Source organism: Aquarana catesbeiana, linkage group LG10 (assembly GCF_042186555.1).
Source record: "Aquarana catesbeiana isolate 2022-GZ linkage group LG10, ASM4218655v1, whole genome shotgun sequence".
In the NCBI taxonomy this organism is placed as follows: domain Eukaryota; kingdom Metazoa; phylum Chordata; class Amphibia; order Anura; family Ranidae; genus Aquarana; species Aquarana catesbeiana.
Window position 1 is genome coordinate 169,521,558 of NC_133333.1, and position 12,382 is coordinate 169,533,939.

Consider the following 12,382-nt stretch of genomic DNA (forward strand, 5'->3'; position numbering starts at 1 on the left):
CTAGCTCATTATGCCTTTGTCTTGCGGGGTTTTTTTTTGGCCTAGGGTTTACAACAACTTTAATTGAACAAGCCGAAGTTAGAAGCGGATTGGCTATCATGCAGAGCTGTGCTAGATGCTGTACTCTCCAGTTTTAGTAAATTAACCCCAGTGCTTTGTAACACTTTTTTTTGATATATAGTTAAACATGGTGTGGAAATTGATCTCTGGATTGATTATAGTTGGTTTCAGTTTGTCCTCAAGAGTGGATTAGTGGGGATTGGGGGGTGCGTTTACTATGGATTTATATCTTAGGCGAGCACTCTGATTAAGCACTGCTTAGCTTAAAACACGTTAGAGATCTTTGCTGCCTGTATGGTACCCCCTTTTATTTATAAATTCTTTGCAGAAATACAGCAGGTAAAATAAAGCAGCCATAGAGAATAAACGTACCCCCTTTTGATATAGTAAAGAGGTTTGCATATAATGTACATTACATACTCTGACCTCACCACTTTGTTCCCTGTACTATAGATTATTTACTGCTGATCACATCAATTCATATGCTGTACAGATCGTTGCTCTGTTCTTTGGCATCACTTCTATCACCAAGTTGAGAATAGATTGGCTCTCCAACAGAGTTGGGGGGGTACACTCAGTATAGGATGTACACAATACTACTATGCATACTGTTCCCTCACTGTCTGTCTTTTAGACACAACTGAAAGGAAGGTGAATTCTCTCTTCTCTTGTGTCCCCATTAATAGACTGCCCTTTAATTCCTGTTTTGGTGACAACTCCAAAGCTTGGAATTTTCCTTACTCTCCAACTTAGTAACAATGGTCACCAAAATAAATAGGGTAGATCTGCGCCCTCCTATAGAGTTAGCTCTAGTTAGATAGCTCTTAAGCAGTTTAAGTCGGGTACAAAGGTTTTATTTTAATAATAAAAAAAAAAAGGTAGTGCTAAGCACATAAATTCTGCACTGTCCATATACAATATGGAGCCTACGTTCAGGTTTGTGTTAAGACAGTTCACAGAAAGCCACAGTAATATTTCCTCCTCAGCTCTGTTGGATCCACAGGTATCTTCTGCTGGGTGCTAAGGAGGCTATAGTCCCTACATCTCCGGGTCAGGGTTCCAGTCATCTAGCTTGTGCCTTGTGGTAAGCCTTTCTTTAACAAGGATGTCAAAAAGCTTCCCAGTTCTTCATCCTGAGTAGACAGGAAAAAATAGATACATTAGAGAAATCCAAACACCTTTCACTATATTCCAGGATGGCAGTGCTCTGTCTTTTTATTAGACATTGACAGTTTTTGTTTCACATTAAATAAAGACTGCAAATTTCACTGTTGATGGAGCATTTTTAAATTACTTTTTTTTTTTTTAAGCCAGAATTAGAGAGTCTAGACAGGCATGATATTCAAGTATAGAAGATCCAATCAGCTTCCCCTATTATATTACAGGTGGTGGTACTGTCATGGCTGATGGTAAAGTTTACTCCATAGTAGGGTCCATGAATGAAAGATAAAAACTGCTTTATTAAAAGAAATGCTAAACACTTACAGAAATCCGGTAAAAACGAACATTAATAGATCCAAGACATCCTAGAAGTCAAATCGACCAGTATACAGGATTGGCGTGCATGGTACCTCACAGACAGACTCCACCCTTGGCAACATTTTTTATTTTTTTTACATAAAATATGTATGATATGTAAAACCCAAAGTACTACACATCACTAGCAGTGGCGGTCAAGAACCATGGCAGGTGATGGGGCTCGTAGGACAGGAAAATATCTCTTGGTGTCACTATGCTCTATTCCTGTATGAATAAAGGCACTAATCTTTAGATTTACAAGGCCAAAAATTTTACAACCTCCTTTATATTTGCAATGCAGATGTAGTTCAAGAGCTAAAGTAGGGTTATAACCACTGTAAGGTTTGTTTGTTTTTTTTGTAGTCCCCATTAAAACCACTTAAGGACCAGGCCTTTTTTTTAGATGTGTTGTTTACAAGTTCAAAACCGTTTTTTTTTTTTTTTTGCTAGAAAATTACTTTACATTTACATTACTTTTTTCTAACACCCTAGAGAATAAAATGGAGGTCCTTGCAATACTTTGTCACACAGCATTTGCTCAGCGGTCTTACAAGCACACTTTTTTGGAAAAAATACACTTATTTGAATTAAAAAAATAAGACAACAGTAAAGTTAGCCTAATTTTTTTTTTATTATTTTGAAAGATAATGTTACACCAAGTAAATTGATACCAAACATGTCACACTTCAAAATTGCGCCCGCTCATGGAATGGCGACAAACTTTCACCCTTAAAAATCTCCATAGGCGACATTTAAAAAAATTCTACAGGTTGCATGTTTTGAGTTACAGAGGTCTAGGTCTAGAATTATTGCTCTCACTCTACCGAACGTGGTGATACCTCACGTGTGGTTTGAACACCGTTTTCACATGCAGGCGCTACTCACGTATGCGTTCGCTTCTGCACGCGAGCTCGGCGGGACGGGGCGCGTTTAAAAATATATATATATTTTTTTCTTATTTATTTTACCTTTTATTTTTACACGGTTTTAAATAAATAAATTGTGTCACTTTTATTACTATTACAAGGAATGTAAACATCCCTTGTAGAGCTATGGGCTCCGGTAAGCGGCGGAGGGCACCGAAGCGTGGCGGGAGGGGGGGGGGGCCTCTCCTGCTGCCGATAAAAGTGATCTTGCGGCGAATCCGCTGCAGAGACCACTTTTATTTTGTAGCGGACCGCCTGCTGAACACGAGGATACCGGGGTTATGGCAGCTTACCGCGTTTGACGTTCCGGAAGTGGTTAAGGGAATCTCTTTGCTCCCAGGTCACCAAAACTAGTGTCCCCAGTGTAGGGTTTTCACTTCTATTACTGTGCTGGGATCAACCCAAAATATGAGATTTTCTTTTACTTTCAATTATAGGTACACAGGACATAGAGAAGATGAATCTCTCTAGCAGAGGTAGCAATAAAAACCTGACCAATATTCCAATCCAACTTCATGCTCTTCAAAACTAAAAAAAAAAATCTGGCTTTAGTTATACTTTGCTCAGAATTTGCAGCCAGGCACGCTACATAGTTCTTTCTGGGTAAAACTAAAAGGAAATGTACAGATTATAATTTGAGAAGAGCTTTAAGCAATTTTTTAGGCATTCATGTTTTTCTAGACTACTATTTATAGTAATGGGTTCTGGTGCACACTAAAAGTTTTCAGCGGGCTGAACAAAAAAAAACCAAACAAACAAAAAACCTGAGAAATCACTGTACTAACAGAAGCAGTGTTAGTGCAGGGGATACACCCCCCCCCCCCCCCCCCCCAGAACACACTGATTGGATGCAGGTTGGATGTTTGTTTTCCAGCATACCCATTTATCAGAAAGCTGTACACAGGGGCTGATTCCTGCTCATGTGTACAAGACTTTAGCCATGAACTAGCTAGAATTTCATTAGATTTGGTGGGAGCAAAAGATTAACCAAGAACGACACAAGACAAGGGTCTACCTAAACAAGCCATTCAGTTTTTATCCAGTCACACAGTACAGATTATTCTACAAAAATCTCACTGGTGAACGTTCAGCTAAAAATACTTCAAATTCGAGTACACATCAGTACTAACCTGGTAGGTCCAGGATACAAGTAGCACCTTTGTGCCGGGGTCATCCGTATTGGTGGAGACTTGAAGAAGGATCGATTCCACCATAATGGAGCCATCAGGGAGGTGCTGTACCAGACGATCCTTCAGTACACTGCAGGAGGAACATGCAATTGCTTAGTGTTACTAAAAAGGTGTTTTTGTGTGTTTTTTTTTTTTTTTAACACAGTGCACATGAAATTAGGGCTAAAAAAAAAACAAGTTTACATGAACCCTTAAAGCAGTATTAAACCTGGTAATAAAATGGAATACATTCCAGCTTCCCAATCCTGAAATGTGATAGCTGCATTTGGTTTTTATTTTCACTCCCCCCCCCCCTTTATTGTTACCTGATGATCCGGACAGTTAACCCACCTCTTGACATTTTAGGTAGTTACAGCAACAGCTTTTTTTTCATTTTGGGATAAAGGTTTTACATAACTAAAAAATAAAAGCTGATCATTGCAAGCATCCCTGTCAGTGTTAAATAGTTTGATTGATCCTGTTAATTCCCTTAACAGTACAAAGAACAAGAAAATTCTCCCATGGAACTTTGATGCAAAAACCATATGACAGAAATAGAAAAACAAAACAAACAATTCTACAATGCTCACTTACAAAGTGTGTATACATCAATACTCTGATATATTCTTTAACTGCTTGCTCTCCAGAAGGTTTTACCCCCTTCATGACCAGGACATTTTTTGCCATTTTAGCACTGCGCTACTTTAACTGCCAGTTACACGGTCATGCAACACTGTACGCAAATTAAAAATTTTCACACAAATAGAGCTTTCTTTTGGTGATATTTGATCACCACTGGGTTTATTTTTTGTGATATAAATAAAAGACCAAAAGTTGCGAAAAAAAATTATAAAAATGTATTCTGCTACATGCTTTTGGTAAAAAGAAAAATGTCAATAAAAAGTATATATTAATTGGTTTGTGTGATAGCATCTATAAACTATGGTATATACACTGGAATTTACACAGCTATGACGGTAATCAGCGACTTATAGTGGGGCTGTAATAGTGTGGCGGACAATCTGGCACTAGCTGATGCTGGCTGGGAGGTACGCTAACTGACATCTATACAGTGATCAGTGCTAATATGGTCACTGTACTAATGACACTGGCTGGGAAAGTGTTAAAAGAGGAAGTAAACCCTGATGGGTTTTACTTCCTCTTTTGCTCCCTGCAAATTAAAAGCATAATGGGCTAGTATGCATCGCATACTAACCCATTATGTGACACTTACCTGCAAACGCATCCATCGCTGTCCCCTGTGCAGGCTGCGTTAATCTTCGCCCCTCTTCCGGGGGCCGCAGACTCCGGCTCTGTGACTGGCTGTAGCCGCGTGATGCTTTCTGCCCAATTGTTAGGGGTTTATTGTCATGTTTGTAAAAGAATATACCAGAGTATTGATGTATATACAATCATTTTTAAGTAAACTTTGTACAATAAAGTTGAATTATTTTTTTTAATCATATGGTCTATGTTGCTGCATTTAAGTCCCATGGGAGAATTTCTTGTTCTTTTGTCAAATTGGGGACATAGCAGCCTCTTTGCTCAATGGAATGGAAGTTCTCTTGCCGTTCTTACAGTGTGACAAGGATCAAAGGGTGAAAACAAAAGGGGGGGGGGGGGCGGAATCCTAAAATAAGACTAATGCAGCCCCTTTCTGCAGCTTGCTCAGGCTCTCCCGTCCCAACTGGAGACCTGAGCTACCATATGGCGCGTTCGCCAACAGGCCGGATAGCCACACAGAGCCCAGATCGGCTTTGAGCGGCTGTTCAGTAAAGTAACCCAGAAGCGATGACATGACATCACTTTACCCGGATGTCAACAGGGCGTTTTCAAAGAATCAAAAGCATTCAAAAACACTGATCTTGGTGTTTTTAAATGCAGAGGGAACCAGATCCCTCCATAAAGAGTACCTGTCACATGCCTATTGCTCTCACAAGGTTGTTTACAAAGCAACAGAATGAATAAAATAAAATAAAAAAAAAATTTAAGTGATGATTGATAGTCACCGGCTCTCTGCTCATTGAAGACCGAGAACTGAGTGATCAGCAGTCTTTGATCGCTCCTTTCTCGGCCTTAGTGGCAGTGGGGGACCAATGTTGCATCCACCCAGGTGAGAATGTATGTTCACCTTATTTTCCAACATTGACTTTTCCTAGATGAACAACTTACACTCTTCTCATAAATCAACCTCACCAACTTGCATTTTGCGAAAGAGCTGTAAAATACAACCCTTGTGTAATACTGCAAATCAGGAAGCGAAAATATATACATAGTGTAAATACAGACTAAACATACGTTACCACACATAGAAGAGAATTACATCCAGTTTCTATTTTACATACATATTTAAAATTTGAAATGAACACAAATTCCCTATCAATGCATTTTCATTAAGAGCACACAATGGGAGTTATTTACTAAAGGCAACTACACTACAAGTGCACTTGAAAGTGCAGTTGCTGTAAATCCGAGGGGGACATGCAAGGAAAATAAAAAACAGCATTTCTTGTTCATACATCACAGGACACAGAGACTTTGATAATTACTTAGTGGGTTAGATAGTCATCATCAGGCGATTGGACACTGGCAACCCTAATTACAAGGCGAGTTCCTCCCCTATATAACCCCTCCCATACGGAGAGTACCTCAGTTTTTACGCCAGTGTCTAAGGTGGTTGGTCACACTAAAGATGTACTAAGAAGAAAGTTCTGCTTCATGGTCTCTGCAGGGGCCTAGGAGCTATACAATACGGATCCATACCTCGGGCCAATAAATACGCCTAAGATGGATGGTACCCAGGCCTGGTGAGAGAAGAAACGAGGTTTTGCCTGTAATGTATCTCTCTGAGGACTGGGCTTTGGGATCCAGTGCTTTGGTGTACAATTTAAGTTGCGCGAAAAGTTTTTTCTGGCAGAGTCTTCTACAGGTCCAGGGAAGAGGATCCTGTAAGTAGGAACCCAGAACCCTGAAGGTTGGCACAACGCTACTTGCCGTGATGGGTGAAGGTTGGATCTGTCTGTTTATCAGCAGTTCCTGCGGCGGGGATAAGGTAAGGGAAGACAATGCTAAAGTATACACATTATGGATTATCTTCTTTTGAGTAGTTTGCATGTCTTACCTGGTTTCCGCCACTAGAGTGCGTAAGAGGCATACCTGGTGTATACGTACATGCCATCCAGGATACACGCTCAGTGAAGCTGGTCTGAGAAGCCGCTCTCCTCCTCCGCTGCAGGCTTTGCCACATAACCTGAAAGGGGGGATCCCACACAGTCTGGAGGGTCCCGCGCAGAAGCAAAGCGGCTAGATGTAGCCTCCCTGATGGTATTCCCGAGTGTGGCTCGGGATTACATTTCAGCACCATTAGCGGTAACCCCGAGCCACACTCGGGATTACATCTCAGGATCCTGGTGCGGTATACTTACCTTGTCCCCGGGATCCTGCGATGTCCCCCCGCGGTGTCTGCGTGCTCCGTCCTCTGCCCGAAGCCTCTCTGTGCCTGGCTCCGTTCCCTGCGAGCATCGCGACGCACGGGGCGGAGCCTGGTGGCAAATTAAAAAAAATTTAAAAATCATAACACATACAGTACTGTAATCTGTATGAAATCATTTCACATCCCTTTTGTCCCCAATGCTTTGGCCCATGCCCTGCATGCAGTTTTATATTATATATACTGTTCTTTCTGCCTGGAAACTTGAGATTGTCCATAGCAACCAAAAAGTGTCCCTTTACGTCAAAAGTAGCTTTAGACCAGCTGGAAAAAGAGCGATCGTAAATTAGAACACTTGCAGAATTGAGCGATAGTGAATCGTGGGGAAATTAATTTTTTTATTATTAGATTATTATTTTTTTAAATTATTTATATTTATTATATTATAAATTTATGATTTTGTGTTTCAAACTTCATCATACCCGGGATATCTACTAGACTCTTGGTGGACAGATCTGTGTTATTGCTAAGAATTGCAGGCCTACAATATAAAACGCCAAATTTCTATGCAAAATAATTGTACCGCTTTGAGACGCAAAAATCTGAAATAATCATACCGCCAGGGAGGTTAAAGCCCAGTATGCCAGAGCTCCTGTAAGGGACACAGAGCTGTGGACAGTAAGCATCTCAGTGGATTCGGATCCAGGCATACCCAAGACACCTACTCTGCATTAGGTTGTGCAGACTAAGCTAATGTTTATATTGTAAGACCAGGGCAAAACAGTGGTTGCATTTGTACTAGTACCTCTGCTTTGCAGCTTAGGACTATATCTCCTCGTAAGAGGGCTTCAGGGGGAGGTAAAAGAGGCACTGAGAAATTACCGCCTACTTTTAGGGGTTCTGGGCATGCCTGCAGGATTCCATCCCCCCCCGAAAGACTGGAGGCAGCCTCACAAGATGAGTCTGTGCCCCTGTCAGGCTTTGCAGCCTCTCCCAATGTTACAGTCCCTGTATATGTCACTGAAGACACTATGAAGGCTGCATTGAATGGTTTAGAAGGAAGGATTACTACTTTAATCACAGCTTCCTTAAGTAGTAGCAGAAAAAGGAGTACTCTGATCTGGGTTCCCTATCGGATGAGCATTCTGATAATGATGAAATATCCCTATCTGGGGATGGGGATCAGTCGGACGATTCAGGGGTAGAGGAGAAGCTCTCTTCTGCCTCCCAGGCCCTCAAAGTACAGGTGCAATATTATACTGAGTTGGTGCGTACCACATATAGATTGCTCTCTGCTGAGGCTGCCATATCCTCCGTTTCCTCCTTGGGATCTTGGAAATCCCCACAAGCTGTGTATACCTTCCCAATTCATCCCTTGCTGGAGAAATTGTTGTATGATGACTAGGGTCATCCAGATAAACTATTTTCTCCTCCTAAGAGGTTTTCCATGCTTTATCCAGTGGAGGAAAAGTTCACCAAAAAATGGGGGGTGCCAGCAATAGATGCGGCTATTTCTTGTGTGAATAAAAGCCTGACCTGTCCTGTGGACAATGCTCAGGGGTTCAAAGATCCAACTGATAAGAAGCTGAAAACTTTATTTTGTTTTCAATCTTAGTTTATTTTCAAAAGTAAGAACACAAAGAATATAACAGAAAAATACCATTCTTTACAGTTTGGCAACACATATAGTATACATAGAATAGTGAGGTGTACTTTACCCATGTATAAACAGGAGTGATCATTTTAACATACAGCTTTCGGTGAACTACTGGTATATCATATTGTATATTGAAATCTTTATTCTAAGAGAGGAATAATATACGGGTGGGGGCCAACATATAATGAACCTTGTAGTTTCGCGGGTTGGTGTTATCTGAGGGTTCCCTCTCAACGAATTAGACTGCTGTAGAAGTCTTTTATTCACCTATTATAGATAATCAAGTCATTTAGCTAGTCCAAAGATATGATCTTTAACTATATATGTGAGTGGTCGGTTCAGTACTTAACAAAGAGGAGACAGAAAAAGTCAGAAATAAGAACGTGAGTAGAAGTGTGGGATGGTACCTGAGGCACCAGGCACTCCAGCATGGCTAATCGGCGGGTAAGGGTGGGGTATCTCTGACCCAAAGGGAAAACTCATCAGAATAGCGAAACATGGACCATGAGGTCCAGGTGGCGGTAAACTGCTCCTCCTTTCCCACTTCCTCCGCCAACAGGCGCTCCAGATCTCTTATCTGGTCCACTTCAACCACCCATTCTCCCAAGGAAGGCACATCTGTCGTTTTCCAATGTCGGGGGATCACTGTCCTAACTGCTGCCAGAAAGTGGCGCAGTACATCTTTTTTAATCGACTTGAGGGGGCCTGGGAGTATAGATAATAGGGCTATCTCTGGTGTGGGTTTGATTGATGTCGCCATCAGCCTGCTGTAAAGATCAAAGACCTTTTGCCATAGTTTCCAGATTGGAGGGCAAGCCCACCAGATGTGAAGCATTGTCCCGCTAGAGGACAGGCATCTCCAACACACGTCTGTCAAAGAGGGGTTAAACTTTTTAATATCTACTGGGCATCTGTACCACCTCGTTAATAATTTAAACCCTTTTTCTTGGTTCTTGGTTGCCAGGGAAATCCTATGCGTTAGGATAAAGCTTTTTTGCCAATCAGTGGGGGAGATGGAGTGTTGCAGCTCCGCTTCCCATTTCTGTGTATATGTTGGAAGGTCAGGGGCATATTCGTTCAGTAGTAGGGAATACAACAGTGATACTACATGTATTGGTGGGTCTGGTTGTAAAAGCAGTTCGTCAAAGTCTGATGGGTCGGCCAGTATCTCTGAGATGGATGAGAAAGTGCGTATGTATGACGTTATTTGACCCCTTTGTAACCACATTGTTGAGGTCCCTAATTCCGTCCGAGAGGGTATGTCCGTTCTCAAGGATGGGTCAGCGCGTAAGACCTGTGCTAAACGTCTATGGCTATCCCTACTCCAGGGTCCAAATCTTAACTTGTTCGCTGCTGGGGGGAAAGCCGGAGTCCCGAAGAGAGGGGTCATTGGGCCCTGGATTTTAGACAATTTACTCGCTGAGATCATGCGGTCCCAAATCTGGAGAGTTTGTCGAGTAAGAGCAGTGGAGAATAAGCCGTCCCCACGCCCAGCCATAGGGGTCCATGGCAGGGCGCAAAGATCAGCCTCATTAAGATATTTCTCTAGTTGAACCCAAAGTTTGGAGGAAGAGTGGTGGAACCAATCCACTATACGCACGAGTACCGCTGCCTTATGGTATATAGAGGCATCTGGGACCCCCGCACCCCCCCTGACTTTCGGGAGAATCATTGTGTCATGTTTTATCCTGGGGCGACGTCCCTGCCATATAAATTTAGAGAAGATCTGACGGAGCCTTTTGAAGAACGAGGTGGGGATATAGATAGGAATGGTCTGGAAAAGGTATAAGAATCGAGGGAGAACATCCATCTTCAAGACATTCACCCTACCCAGCCAGGAGAGCTGTTTAGAGGCATATGTGGTCAGATCCGCTTGAGTTCTGGTAAGTAAAGGGGTGAAGTTGCTGGAGAATAGTTGGGATGAGACTGTTGGAATATGGATTCCTAAATAGCGGATAGATGTGGAGCTTGTCTTAAAAGGGAAGGAAGTCGTAAGCTGTTGTAGAACCGCTGTTGGGAGTGAAATGTTGAGGATTTCTGACTTATTTAGATTAACTTTAAAATTACTAACCTCTCCATACCTCTGAAACTCCTGCATAATGGAGGGTAGAGAAATTTGTGGTTGGGTTACAAATATGAGTAGATCATCAGCAAATAGGGCAATTTTAGTGTGTAGTGGGCCTACTCTAACGCCATGTATGGCCGGATTGTTTCTAAGGGCAATGGCTAGGTGTTCCATGACAATTACATAAAGAATGGGGGACAAGGGGCACCCCTGCCGCGTTCCGTTGTGTATAGTAAACTTAGGGGATAGGGAGCCGTTTAGTCTAATCCTAGCGGAAGGAGATGTGTAGAGGGACATTATTCTGGAGATCATGTTTTGGCCTAGACCTAGTTGTTGTAATGATAAGCGGAGAAATTGCCAGTCGACACGGTCGAAGGCTTTTTCCGCATCGACTGTGAGAAGGCACAATGGGATATTGTGGGCCCGAGCATAATCAGCAATGAGGAGTGTTTTTAGGGTGTTGTCACGCGCCTCCCTTCCACTCACAAAGCCAACCTGATCTAGGTGTATTAAACGGGGTAACAATGGTTGCAACCTATTAGCTAAAATTTTTGCGTACACCTTTAGATCTACTCCTTTTAGCGAAATAGGTCGGTAATTAGCGCAAACATTCAGGTCTTTGTCTGGTTTGGGGATGAGGGTAATATGTGCCTCTAAGGTTTGTGGTGGGAACACTGATCGTTCAGAGATGGAGTTAAATACTTTTGTCAAGAAGGGAGTAAGAAGGGTAGCAAATTGTTTATAGAATTTCGGAGTAAAGCCATCAGGACCCGGGCTTTTACCAGATGGGGTAGAAGTAATGGCGCGGGCAACATCGTCTTCCGAAATCGGGGCCTCAAGGTCCTCTATCGTCTCGCCATCTAGAGTGGGTAATGCAGTTTGCTCGATGTATAAGGCTTGTGTTTCCGCTGTAGTGAGGGGAGGATCAGTGGAGCTCGCTGCAGGTATATTATATAGGGATTGATAAAAGTCCCGGAACACCTGTCCCATCTCGGAAGGTGATGAGACAGTTTTCCCAGAGCTGTCCCGTATATGAGGTATAAAGGAGTTAGGTTGTTTGAAGTGGAGGGTGCGAGCCAGGGATCTACCACATTTATCTCTAAATTTATATTGATGAAAAGCTAGTTTGTTCGCAAACGTGCGGGCTGATGCCTCATATAACTCTCTAAGCTGGGTGCGAGCAGAAGAAACCTCCGTAAGCAGTTCAACCGTCGGGGAGCGTTTATGAGTAGTTTCTAGTGTCCTTAGCTTATGTACTGCCGTAACTATCGCAGTTGAACGTTCTTTTTTCATGCGAGCACCCATCTGAATAAACCTACCCCGTAATACCGCCTTCAATGCTTCCCATTTCATGGGTGGTGAGGTGTCATCAGATGTGTGATCTGTGAAAAAGTTTGATATCGTCTCTGCTATCTGTGTTTCAAACCCTGGTTCAGTCAAGAGAGAGTCATTTAACCTCCATGTCCATTCTTTTATTGGTGTAGAGGGGATTGTAAGCGTCAGGAATATGGGTGAGTGGTCGGACCAAACCATAGGGTCTATTTCACAATTGGGGGA

At 42.4% G+C, this 12,382-nt stretch overlaps 1 protein-coding gene across 4 annotated transcripts in view; it reads right to left on the bottom strand.

Moving 5' to 3' along the window:
• Nucleotides 1-353: 353 nt before the first annotated feature.
• INTS11 (integrator complex subunit 11) overlaps nt 354-12,382 on the bottom strand; it is an 84,618-nt gene continuing 72,589 nt past the window's right edge. For all 4 annotated transcript variants that reach the window (XM_073602940.1, XM_073602942.1, XM_073602943.1 and 1 more), the window contains 2 exons: nt 3,635-3,764; nt 354-1,193 (listed from right to left, as the gene is read on the bottom strand). In XM_073602940.1, the coding sequence (XP_073459041.1) occupies nt 1,128-1,193; nt 3,635-3,764 (196 nt within the window). In that variant the 3' untranslated portion in view covers nt 354-1,127. The remainder of the gene's footprint in view (nt 1,194-3,634; nt 3,765-12,382) is intronic.